General features: G+C 52.9%; 2 protein-coding genes across 2 annotated transcripts; both read left to right on the top strand.

Moving 5' to 3' along the window:
• Positions 1 to 6,394: 6,394 nt before the first annotated feature.
• Positions 6,395 to 7,239, top strand: PHYSODRAFT_341817 (hypothetical protein; the record flags this gene model as incomplete). The annotated part of the gene is made up of 2 exons (XM_009540169.1): positions 6,395 to 6,586; positions 7,123 to 7,239. 2 exons carry the CDS (start codon positions 6,395 to 6,397, stop codon positions 7,237 to 7,239), a joined length of 309 nt encoding a protein of 102 aa, XP_009538464.1.
• A 1,824-nt stretch (positions 7,240 to 9,063) lies between these two features.
• On the top strand, positions 9,064 to 11,744 carry PHYSODRAFT_341816 (hypothetical protein; the record flags this gene model as incomplete). The annotated part of the gene is made up of 2 exons (XM_009540168.1): positions 9,064 to 9,359; positions 11,237 to 11,744. 2 exons carry the CDS (start codon positions 9,064 to 9,066, stop codon positions 11,742 to 11,744), a joined length of 804 nt encoding a protein of 267 aa, XP_009538463.1.
• Positions 11,745 to 12,864: the final 1,120 nt, after the last annotated feature.

The raw sequence follows: 12,864 nt of genomic DNA, 5'->3' as shown, positions 1-12,864 counted from the left end.
TAAAAACTCACAAACATTATTTCTTTTTTATTTTGTGGTTACAGCATAATCTGAAGGTTGGAGCAAAGTTTCGACGCAACCCGAATTCACTGGTTTTGATTTCATGACACTGTGCCGAACTGCTGTTCTTTGCCGAGGAATAATCCCAGATTCACCTCAGCTCGAGTACATTAGCCAGTTGCTTGCAGCCCGTCCGTACGCAATTAGTCTCCAACAACAATATATACCGGGGGCTTCGCAATGGCAAGGCCATCGTTCGTGGGAGACTCTGTACGACATGATTCCATTGCGGGTTGAATATGCTGAGGGGAATATGCTCCGCAGCAATTCTGCGCTCGACGACATCCGAACAATGTTATATTCTGCATATCGAGGGTGCAAGCAAATGAATCAGCACGACTTCACCGAGAACTTGGGTCTGGAGCCAGAGTACGAGAGTACCTCTGAATTTTCTGCTCACGAGTTTGCGCTGTTGAAACAAGTGCGTGCTGAGCAACTTGCTTCTAAAGACGCAAAGTGGGAGCCGTGTGAGGTGGTCACAACGATTCTGTATAATGCAGCGGTCAGGCGGATGGATAACCCCAGCTTAGCCATCAGGAAGCACAGTCACCAAGCGATTGCTCGGCGGTTAGCCTCTATAGATTTGCAGCTGACGCAGTGCGCGCCTAAAACCTTAAGCCAAGAGGCTCGGGCCCTGATGGTGCAAAACAAGATGGTCAACGATGAAGAAAATCGCGGAGGCGAGAGCTCGCTTCAAGAAAATTTGTTTCAGATTCTGAGATTGTCGACGGGCATCAAAAGTGTAAAGCAAGTGTACCGCTCGGTATATGATTTTGCAGCATGCGCATGTCCCGACATTAATCGTAGAGTGATGAGTTTCTTGAGCGGCGCTGGGAGTCTCTGCGCCGAGCTCAAAACTACAGCGCAACAAGAAAACTGGAGAAAATAAATTGAAGCAGCCAAAATTTGATTCTGTCGAAGGCAGAGTCTGCGAGCAACCCGTTCAGCCAAGGCCTCAAGATTCTACTGCGGTCGTGGTCCCGCTGCGTTCATCTGCAGAGCTGTCCTCGTCTGGCGCACCTACTTTTCCGTCGACATGGGAGCCGAATCTGTCGGTGACTCCGCCAACAAGACCTGCGCACGAGATTCTCGGCGAAGAAACGAAAACCGTGCTGCTAGAATATGCCGCCACTATACCCAAAGGAACACACGGCAAGTGGGCTAATATCCATGCTTTGTACTTGAAGATGAACCCGGCTGGAACTCTAAACCAAAATGCTCTTTGATGTCGACTCAAGCAACGGAGTCGGAATGCGAAGCAGCTACGAGTGAACAGCAGTACCGTAGTAGCAGAAAGGATGCAACAATCTGCACTAGTGACGCGTGTTGTCCAGCCAAGTCTTGCACTCCAGCAGATCGCCCAGCCGCCAGAGCCGCAGCAGCTAGCAGCAGCGGAAGACAATGAAAACGATAACGACCCCGCGTGCAAGAGTTGTCGGACCCGAAAACGAGGTTGCAACGCAAACAGCAAGAACCCAGACTACGAAAAGCGAAAGAAAGCTAAAATCCAGTCCATTGCCACGTTTTTCGTATCAAAATAAATAAATACTACATGCAAACATCTTCGACCAAGTTAGTATTTGTGTCAAATTGTGAGAGCATCATGTTATTGATTTCGTACCAAAAGCCCTGCTATTCTCTATGTCACTGGCACTTGCAAATGGCTCGGCTCGATTGAATAAAGCTGCATCTAAACCCTCGCCGAAGGCCTTAATCTCCATACTGCTGTATTCAAGCTGTTCGCTATGCTAACAACACATAAGTACACAGAGTGGTTAGGCACAGTTCAGAGTAGGTGGGGGATGCATTGGAACGCTTACCGGTGTGGTGGGTTAATGCTATCGCATGAAAACCACTTCTAGGTGCTTGGTCTGCCGAGAGCTGGTCTTGCTCCCGTCCACAGGCGCCACACTGATAGTCGCCATCTTCGACGTTGAGAACAGCGAGCTTCGTTGACGCGTTGAGCGAAGACGCAGCATTAGCGTCAGTACTAGTGCCATCTCGTCATGGTCGGCGGCTCTCTCGAGCTGCTTGTCAAGTTTAGTGAGCTATGCGGAGCTTCGCTGTCTTGATAACTTGCCTGGATACTTGTTGTGATGTAAGCTCCTGCTTGCTTTCGGGCTAATTATATTGGCTAAAATTGTTGTCGGGGAAGCAGGAAAACTGCCAGGAATAGGTCACTTTCGGTCACTTTTGGTGACTTTTGGTCCCGGGATATTCCGGACAATACCGGTCAAGCCCTGACTCGACAACTATACAGGGACAAGTGCTTTGGTATTCGAGAAGGACGACATCTGCGCGCCCAGAACAGCAAGATGGATGGAGGAGAGCACCATGGAGGTGTAACGAAGCCCAGTTAAGACAAGGTAAAGGAGATCTGACCATGGTAAGGTTGGAAAGAGAGAAAGGGAGTAAGGCAGGCAGTCCGCAATTTACACTCAAGCACGCAAGCACATCAGCCTAGGAAGTAATACACATCTCTTGCCACGTCTGGCTTTCAAGTCCAACCCTCCACAGAGAAGAAGAATCGACCTCGCAAGACGTGCGCGGGGCGCTACATCGTGCCGGCTGCGTTTGTCACTCCGTTGGTCGCTCGGCCCTGTCTGTTCTGACTTGGCGCTCAGCTAGCCCCAGCCACCCTCTCTATTGCGCACTAGGAGGGAAATTTCAAACTGACATGTATTCGAGCCTCGTTAACGGGTCTTGCAGCTACTCCCTCTTCACCTCTTCCTCCTACGTGCGCTGCTCGTCAGTGCTGTTCACCAGTGATTAGACGCGGAACTCCAGCAGCTTGTGGGTTGAATCACTTGGGTATCCAGACAGGCTGAAGATCGTAGAGCTGAGATCGTAGAACTGAGAACTGAGATCGTAGATGTGAGATCGCAGAGCCATCTGTGCCTGGCAGGCACTGCCTGCAGCACAGAACAAGGAGGAAGAGTTGAAGAGGGAGTGATCTGCGTGGCGCCCGGCGGCGGGCCAACCAAGGTGAGAACGGAAAGGATCTCTGTATTCCTTGGCGAATTCCGAACTGACTGACTTCTTGCTAGCCTACCACTACGAGGTACTTAGGCTGCGCAAACTACGAACCGGCGAGGTCATGGTAAATCAGGGCCATACCGGTAACACCTCGGTATGTACCCAGAACACTGTCGCTCCCTTCGCGCCTCCGAACTAATTTAGAGACCAGAGGAGAGTGAGAAGGACTGTCATCGGCGAACGATAGGGCCTGGACGAGACCTGAGGAGAACGAGAAGAAGGAAGAGGCAACCGACGACACGAGACGACAATCCCGTGCACGTCATCCTAACCAAGACCTCAACTACTTGCAACCTGTGTCATATCAAATTACGCTAGACAGGTTCCGGATTATCTTACGCGTGACTACCCATCGCTGAGCACGTCGACGCGTTTGTGAGCTGAAACCTGCGCTGTGCGAGACCAGGAACGGATTTTGCCAGTCCACTTCTCCATACACTTCGATGTCTTGTTTCATGGTGTTCGTTCTAGTGTCGAAGATCCTGGGTGGATGTGTGTACAGTACATGCACCTCGCCGGACGTTAGCCACCAAGCAAGAACTCGACGCTCATGCAAGGGACAGCAAGTTCGCGCAAGCGTTGCTGCGATCTGAGCACTCTCACCCGTGCCAAGATCTTCTTCGACGGCGGCTTTTTGTGACAAGCGGAGGCAGGTCGATGCCATGTTCGTGACAGCACACAGCGAGTTGTGTTCTGAGCCCAGACATTTTGAATGGCCGGTGGCTAGTGTAGTCTTGCTTCAACGCCTGATTGAACTGCCCAACTCGCTTGTTGGCCGTCGCAGCGTCATGAGGAGACTGGTGGTACTGGTAGGGGCAAACGCGCTAGTTAAATCACTCTCACTTGAAGTATGCAGCGAATGTCTTGGGCAATTAAGTATACCGGACTATTCTCCACGTAACGGTTGGATTGCATGTCGTAGACGTCACGAAGAACGTCTTCGCTCAGCTCCTTCAGTAGCCCCTTCATACGCTCACGGTGGTAATAGCGCATGAGGTGCACGTAGTTACAGTCCCCACCAAACACACTGCTAATTGCATTATACTGCTACCGGCGTCAACCTTGAGGTGCGCTACCGTAAGCGGCTGTCCAATCACCTTGCTATACACCCAGCGCAATACTGCAAAACGAGAGCCTGCCCTCGCTTCCGCTAAAAACGCGAGCGTGGATGGCCGCAGCAATATTAGCACTTGTGTCGCTTCCACTCGGGACATTCTTGGTGGGTCAGAGGGGGGGGGGCAGGTCAACTTGCGCGGTATGGGGCTTCATTGGAAGTGTGGCGGCTGATCAGGACGTCGTCCGCTACTTGATGCCTGGTATCTAGATCGGAAGGTCTACCCGGAAATTATGTATGTGATGAACTGACTATTTTCATTCGTATGGATGATTCGCTAGGTTTTGGTCTGTACCCTGATTGGTCGTTGTGCTCACGTCAGTTACTCGTTTTGCAGCATGTTATTTAAGTGTGCTGCTGCTGTGTGTCGTTGTGAATATTACAGTACTGATGTGCTAATCACTGATTCGTCGTGGTGTTCATTCATCATTATCCAATTCACACGATGATGGAGTTTTAAAATGGCTTTCCTATTAATAACTGTGCCCCTGGAGTAAGCACCCCACCCACGCAATAGAGTTGGGCAAAATACGAGGATGGGGGACAAGCAAAGCGAACGGTGTCCATTGTAACCCGATTAAATATCTCCCATCGCGATTAACACGCAATGCTGTAACAGCCCGCAATTTTTGGCCTTTTACTACGGAATTTCAAAACGCAACCCAATCCGGTAGTTTATTAGACCTATGCAGTCCTATTAATAAATATTCGCTATAATTGCAAGTGAAGTCCGTCGAGCGCATTTCTGATAGCTCTTGAGAACGGGCTCGTTAGGAAACACATTGCTGTGAGACGGCCTCACGAGCGGCAACGTCAAGTGCATGTATGTTTACATGTGTAGCTTTAAACGCGTTTTGGAGACAAAAACTCGTTCGAGTTAGAAATAAAAGAAACTATCTCTTCGTGCCCCTATTTGCGTTATCGGTGGCTAACTCAACATCCAGGTGGAATTACAAAAAACTGAAAATACCATCGAAATGCGGAGAAGAAGACGAATCCAGCACAAAAAGAACGGGAAAAAATCATAAGCACAGACTTCAATACATAAAACAAGTGGTAATGGCTTTATGATAAAGTCCACTTTTCAGTGTGACACGAAAAGGGGTGATGGACGGTTGATATCTAATCCATTTGCATTGATTATAGCTGAGTTCGATAAAGACGGGGTGGTAATCTCTCACGTTTGATCAGTTTCTGCAACATGATTTGCCACATCGGTAAGGACGCAAGTTTAGTATAGAATTTTGTATGGTCAAACCAGCCCTATTCAGCGGGGCACGAAGAGATAACACCAAGCGTTTTGAACATTGAGCAGCCTCTGCACTTCCTGCACCTTTGCAGCTCTGCTTTATAGCCTTCGATGTTGAACCTTTGATAATGTTTTAAGCCCTTGAACGCGAAGGGTTTCAGCGCCCCCATCGGATGAATTAACTTGTATGTGAGGGAAGTTTTATCATACTGAAAGTAAGACGTTTTGGTGTCATGTTAAAACGGGTACGTACAGAGGTGCAGCCGGCAGCAACAGCGACTTTAAAGTTTTGTTTGGACAAGGATTTGCGTCCCTGAATCTAGTTCTTCCATCGCCTCTCCATAGAATCTGCAAAGGGGAGATTCTAAACTGAGATAACACCCCGCTATTGAATCGTAAGCCGTCTCCAAGTCAAAGTAGTAATAGGAATAGAAACATGTTCAATACATGCTATATCGTATGAGCAATGTCGTACCTGTACCCGAATCGCACATTGTGCGCAAGATACATATAAAAATACAGGTTGTTAGGGACCGCGCATCTTAATGAAATATACTAATAGTTTTTTTTAATAATAAGCAGACACATGGTTTAAACTGGATACAGCGTGCATCAATCGTGCAGCCCAACCAAACCAAGCTGCCCCTCAAATCAACGCAAGGTGATATAGGGAAGAGTTCAGGCGTCGTCTCCCCGCTACGAATCGTAACAGGCTAATGAAGACCGGGAAATTCTCAGCGCACTTTGCAGTGAAGCATATCGGCTGAGCACCGTGGCCTGTACGAGCGTGTTATCGATGATCAGGGGCTCATGGCAGCCAATATACGGGTAATACGTATATCGTTGCCCAGCTCTGCATTATTACGGCTTGTCACCAGGTGCTGGAGGAGCTGATAAGGTTGATCCCGCGCCCTACAGCCCGACTAGAAGAAAGTATGCAAGACTCATTGAAGTCGAGGGGTGAAGATCCTCACCCAAGAAGAACTGAAGACGATGATGCTGAGTCGGAAGAGTCGGAGACTGAAGAGGTGGGGGTGGCGGATACGTCTCCAGAGGAAGGGGATGCTGCGACTCCTGTGGCGTCCACATCCCAGATCACCAAGCGCCCTATCGACACGCGGACGGCTGTCAGCGACCAGCAGCGTTAGAAACAAAAGTGTTTGGCAAGTGAGATTAGGCGTCTCAGCTAAATCCGATTCTGGATGGCACATTCGTACGTAGTAGTCATACGATACATACGGGCACAGCCGACGGCAAGGAACTGTGTACGGTGAGATCACAAGGTACGAATGGTACGCTTCGTAGGCATAAGTACACAGATCCCCATAGATTTGTTTTGTCAAAACACGGTATATTTCCGTTTTTACACAAACAAATACGCCTACTGATTTGAGCGGACCCCAATCCGAATTAGTTTTATATTAAGGACCTCAAAACGAAATTCTAAAAATAAATATCGAACGAGACGAACAACGCGCCAGCGAGTGGGAAGAGCAAGACGCTACGCCTCTGGCCCAGCTAAGAAACAACATTAGGTTTTTATTTAACATCACTAAAATTTACTTGGTCAATATTAGTATTGGATTAGATTGGCTTTGGCGCGACAAATTGAGTGGTTAAAGCCCCCCCCCCCCCCGACAACAGCCCATCACACGCCATCAAGACCATCAAGATGGGACGCCACCTCCAGCAGCCGAACCTCACCGCGGAGAAGAAGCTCGCGACCAGGTTCTACCTCGCCGGCAAGGACCTAAATGAGAGGCTCCCTCTCGACGCATAAAATGGCCGAGTCATGCGAGTCCTCGTGTCACTGAGACACAGGCACGCGCATCTGGAACCAGCGCGGCACCCCTGGGGTGTTGCTCGAGCCCTTGCACCACCGGCCTCGCGGTGTGCTCCACCCGGACATTGGAGGCGGTTCCGCTGCCGCTGCGGCAGACTCAGCAGAGCCTGGCCGCTGCGGTTGGTGTTCCTCGCACCACTCTCGAGCGCTACCTCAAGATAGACATATTGCGCCTGCGCTTCTCATGTTTGAAACTGTGGCCAACGCCGCAGCACAAAACGCAGCGCCTCGAGTTCGCGCTGAAGCACGTCACTCCACCCCGCAGTTAGTTTTTTTATATTATTTCAACTTATTCTCAATTAATATAAATTGATGTTCTATGTTATTGCATCATTGTGTCAAATGTTATTGCATGTCCCAAATTCGCTGGCATGTATGATGTCGTGCATATCAACGAAAAATGAATTAATATATATAAGCGCTCAAAACATTATTACATGTCCCCTAGCGAGGAGCTGCCCCATCATACAACAGCTAAAAAGCGTTTCATACCGCTCCCACCCTCGCTCCTGGCCGTCTCGCGGCTACTTTACATACAATCGCAGTGATGCCAAATCCCATGTCGCTTGTAGAGTTCAGCCACGACACGAGCCTACCAATAGTGCTAGCACTGCTACGCCTCGTGGTGCCTATGTAAACGAGGGCCTATTCAACGATGTGAAAGTGAGGGAGCACCCGCGCGCCTAAAGGGAGTGCAGGTGCGCTTGGTCGCCCCGATTGTGGTGTAGTACCCCGCGGAAGAAGTGGGCGCTCCGGGCGCCGCAGGAAGAAGGCGCCGGGACGCGAGTGATGGACCTCGACGCGGCTGATGGAACGCGGCGCGGCGCGGATTGATGGGCGCGACGCAGGGCCGAGCTCGACGGGAAAGTCGGCGTGGGTGATGGGCCGTGAGACACGGTGCCAGAATCCAGTGCGACGCGTAATCATCCGACGGGTCGACCAGCGCGCCCGGTTCTGCAAAACGCGCCGACCCTAAACCCCGCCGACCAAAACGCGCCGATGTAAGACGCGCCGAGTAAGACGCACCGAGCAAAACGCGCCGACCAAAACGCGTCGAGGTAAGATCTTGATTACGCCACGTAAATCAGGTTGAAGCACGGTAATGCAAGCACGACAGAAGTAAGGATAGGCCCAGAACGGTAGGCTTAGCAAGCAGTAGTACAGAGTAGCCAGTAGCAAGGACATAGGATAGGGTAAGGACTCAGTCCAAAATTTCTCTGAACCACAAAGACCTCCGGATCTCCTCGGTTCCAGGGGAACCACCAAGCGCCAGCAAGTAGAGCCGCCTCGATGTCGCGGCCCCCCGTCGTTTGCTGGTTCGGGTGCTCACCCCCTCAACCCCGTGCTGGAACAAAGGCACGTTAAACGTACACCGTTTAGGTGGGCGCCCGATAACGCGCTGCCTAGGCGAAGGACCGCGCTGGCCTGATAACCGCCGTGCACAAGACCCCCCGTGTAGGCCCGATAACGCCACACAAGCCCCAGGAAACGCCGGCCTGATAGCGCCGCACGCCCGACGGGAACGCCGAGGAAACGCTGGCCCGATAACGCCGCACGCCCAAGGCTCGACGCCCTACGACAAGGAACAAGCGTCAACACAAGAACCCCCCAACTCTGAAGCCTGCGAAGACTTGGGCCCTATATTCGAAGATACGCTACTCCAACAACCGGGAATAATTTGCTCGGCGCGACCGCTATCCAGACGCGCCGAGTTTGTGCGAGATCGCATTCGCGAGATTTCTGCGAGGGCGCTACTCCACAATGGTGCCGCGACCCGGGAGTACTACTTCGAATGACGGGCTAACGATCCAAGAGGCATCGGAGGCAGGTGCGCGGTCGGCTGGAAGGTCGCCGACTGCAGGAGAGCACAGTGAGAGACCTGTCGCGTCGTGGAGCTCTGAGGGAACCTTCACGACAGGCCACGGGGCCAGCGACGACCAGGAGGGCTATGAAGAACAGTTTGCCGTTCTCGATGCGGCTCCCTCGTCGGGAGCCGCGAGGGGCCGCGACGCAAGTCGCGGTCCTACCGGTCGTACGTACGTCGCCCTGTTTGTCCAGTGCGTGTGGAATCAAACTGAAACGGCGCGATCGCATACACTATTAGCTATAGATACGTGATATTTAGGAACTCTAACGTGTACATACCGGTTAAATGAGCCCGCGGCAGTGGGAGTCACGCCTTGAATGCTACGCGGCTAAACATATCACACGAAAAGCACACATGGTTAGAGAATGTCAAAACGTAGCCCAGATAGCTCCAACATGCCTTACATTGCGCTTTAGCTCACGGAAATGCGCTGAACCCGCTAGCCTGGTTGTCGTAAACGCATCGAGAGTCATCTTGGTCGTTCAGCAGATATCGGACTGCGCAAAAGGGGGGGGGGCGAAAAGGCTAGTTACATGAGCTAGATAAGGCGGAAGCGGTCGGTGAATCTTGCCTACCGATTACCAATCCACAACGCGGTGAGGTCGGCTCGATGTAAGTGGCGGAGATCTGTCTGGAAGCTGGAAAGTCTGAAAGTGAGAGAGATTGAATGGCGGCGTTCATTGGCCTCTAGCATCGAATATATTATCTGTTGGCACGCGCCCAGACCTGCTTTGTTTATATTGATTGTCTTTGTTCTGCTGAAGTTTCTTTGTTCATGACGCGGGAAGGAAAGGATACATCGCCTGCCCCTCATTGACTTCAAGCTGGTATACTTCGATACAAATTTTAAGTCAAAAATCCTTAATGTGAACTGTACACGTTAAGGATTTTCTGGTAACATGTACGGTCCAGGCTCTCGCATTCAAGGGGTTAACCCCCCAGCGCCCAAGCTGTTTTTTACCTGCTTTTTATTTCACGGTACTCTCGCCCAACATGATAGTCGTACAGCATGTTAAAGCCGCGCAACACTTAGTTTTACTATAGTCTCGTATAAGTTCGAGTACCGACTGTGTACAACGACGACATGACCATTTCGTCAAATCGTTTATCATGTTGTACAAACAGCATGTACATGGTGTAGATACACCGTGATAAGGACTTTTGATGAGAAGTCAGTGGCTTTTTTATTAAGAGACTGGGCAAGGACCTCTAAGGGAGTGCAAAGCAGGGTGACTTGCACGGCATCTTGCACGAAAGTGTGGAGTAGCGCCCTCGCAGAAATCTCGCGAGTGCGATCTCGCACAAACTCGGCGCGTCTGGATAGCGGTCGCGCCGAGCAAATTATTCCCGGTTGTTGGAGTAGCGTATCTTCGAATATAGGGCCCAAGTCTTCGCAGGCTTCAGAGTTGGGGGGTTCTTGTGTTGACGCTTGTTCCTTGTCGTAGGGCGTCGAGCCTTGGGCGTGCGGCGTTATCGGGCCAGCGTTTCCTCGGCGTTCCCGTCGGGCGTGCGGCGCTATCAGGCCGGCGTTTCCTGGGGCTTGTGTGGCGTTATCGGGCCTACACGGGGGGGGGGTCTTGTGCACGGCGGTTATCAGGCCAGCGCGGTCCTTCGCCTAGGCAGCGCGTTATCGGGCGCCCACCTAAACGGTATACGTTTAACGTGCCTTTGTTCCAGCACGGGGTTGAGGGGGTGAGCACCCGAACCAGCAGGCGACGGGGGGCCGCGATATCGAGGCGGCTCTACTTGCTGGCGCTTGGTGGTTCCCCTGGAACCGAGGAGATCCGGAGGTCTTTGTGGTTCAGAGAAATTTTGGACTGAGTCCTTACCCTATCCTATGTCCTTGCTACTGGCTACTCTGTACTACTGCTTGCTAAGCCTACCGTTCTGGGCCTATCCTTACTTCTGTCGTGCTTGCACTGCCGTCCTTCAACCTGATTTGCGTGGCGTAATCAAGATCTTACCTCGACGCGTTTTGGTCGGCGCGTTTTGCTCGGCGCGTCTTACTCGGCGCGTCTTGCTCGGCGGGTTTTGCTCGGCGGGGATTAGGGTCGACGCGTTTTGCAGAGACGGGGCGCTGGTCGACTCGTCAGATGATTACGCGTCGAGTTGGACTCTGTCGCTGTGTCTCGCGGCCCATCACCCGCGTCGACTTTCCGTCGACCTCTGCCGCGCGTCGCCCCCATCAATCGCGTCGCGTTTCATCAACTGCGTCGAGTTCATCATCCGCATCCATCAGCATTCGTCTCGGCGCCTTCTTTCACCGACGCCGACGTGCCCGCTTCCTCGCTGGGTACTACACCACATCCGTCCCGCTGCCACGCACGCGCACTCCCCAGGTGGGTGTGTCGTTGCAGAACCTGCCCCGCGTGTTGGCCGCATCTCGATTCGTCGAATTCTTTGTCGTCTCCGTCCGCTTCGTTGCCATTCAAGCATCATGGTTCGCGCTGAGGACTTCTGCGTCGAGGAGAGCGGGCCCGACACGGGCAACCTCGAGGCTGCGCTGACATCGTCGTCTATGCAAGCAGTGCACATCGGTCTCGCCTCCCTGATCCGTCCGATCAGCTCGCGGTAGCCCAAGCTGCCTCTCCCCGGTCCAATCGCGACTCGGCGCTACCGTGGCGGAATGCGATCAAGCACAGCAATCCTTCGCAGCTGCAGAGCAGCAACGCGGCGTAGCTTTTGCCGAGCGAGACCGCGCGCATCAAGCCCTGGCGGTCGTCGAGCAAGCGCACGACGCTTCCAGCATCGCGAGGGACCAAGTGCGTCAAGCTTCGGCTCTCCAAAAAGGAGTGCAACACCGCCGTCACCGAGAGAGACCAGGTCCGTCGCGCTCGGACGGCGACGCACTACCCTTGTTGGTCATCTCACCCTTATCCGTAATGCGCCCACGCAGAGCCGTGCGGAAGCCGAGTCGGCGCAGCGTTCAACGAGCCGCTGTTAGTAGACCTTCGGCGCAATAACGCGTTCCTTGTGACCCACGCCAAACAACTCCGGCAGGGCGCGACGCGTATCCGCGACTTGGAGGAATCGGCGAATTTCAGGCCACGTCTCGCGCAGCTGGGAATACGTCGCGTGCGGGGGTTAGCGGCGAGATGCCGCGAGCGCTCAAGTCCACCGTTCCAGCGCACACGTAATCGAGCTGGAGGACGAGCACGACGTGGCCATCGAGGACCGCGACGAGCATGACGCGGTTTGAGGACGGGTGCTTCGGGAAGCGCGTCGAGGTTGGTAGATGGCGTAGCACGTGCGCGATGGAATTCCAGAACGTCTTGCCGGTGTCGTCACGTCCGTAGGCGGGCACATTGACACCTACGACCTGATCCGTCGACGTGAAGCTTCTGTCGCGGTGGAGATAAACGCTGTGGCCTGCGGAGTCAAGCCGAGCGGCGGCTCCCGCTGCTCCTGTCTCGCCTCCACTACGTCGAGTACGGGTGTCAGCGTGCGTTCTGCCGCTCCCGTTTCCGGTCCTGAGGCTAAGACCTCGTTAACCGCGGATACTCATCGGGCTCCGACGCACCGTCCAGGTCCGGCGTCTACTCCGCCGCCAGCTTCAGCGGGTGTCCGTCGACCGCGGTACAGCGGAGCCGAGGAATCAACGCGTCACGGGTGCAGGCCTCCCAGTTCGGTCTCGACTCCATCGTCTTCGCCTTCGTCTCGGCTGCTGCTGTCGATCGAACGCGCCAGGTCACAAC

The sequence above is a fragment of the Phytophthora sojae genome (assembly GCF_000149755.1).
Source record: "Phytophthora sojae unplaced genomic scaffold PHYSOscaffold_14, whole genome shotgun sequence".
Lineage (NCBI taxonomy): Eukaryota > Oomycota > Peronosporomycetes > Peronosporales > Peronosporaceae > Phytophthora > Phytophthora sojae.
Note: the sequence above shows the minus strand (reverse complement) of the source record. Positions and strands in the feature narration are given on the sequence as shown.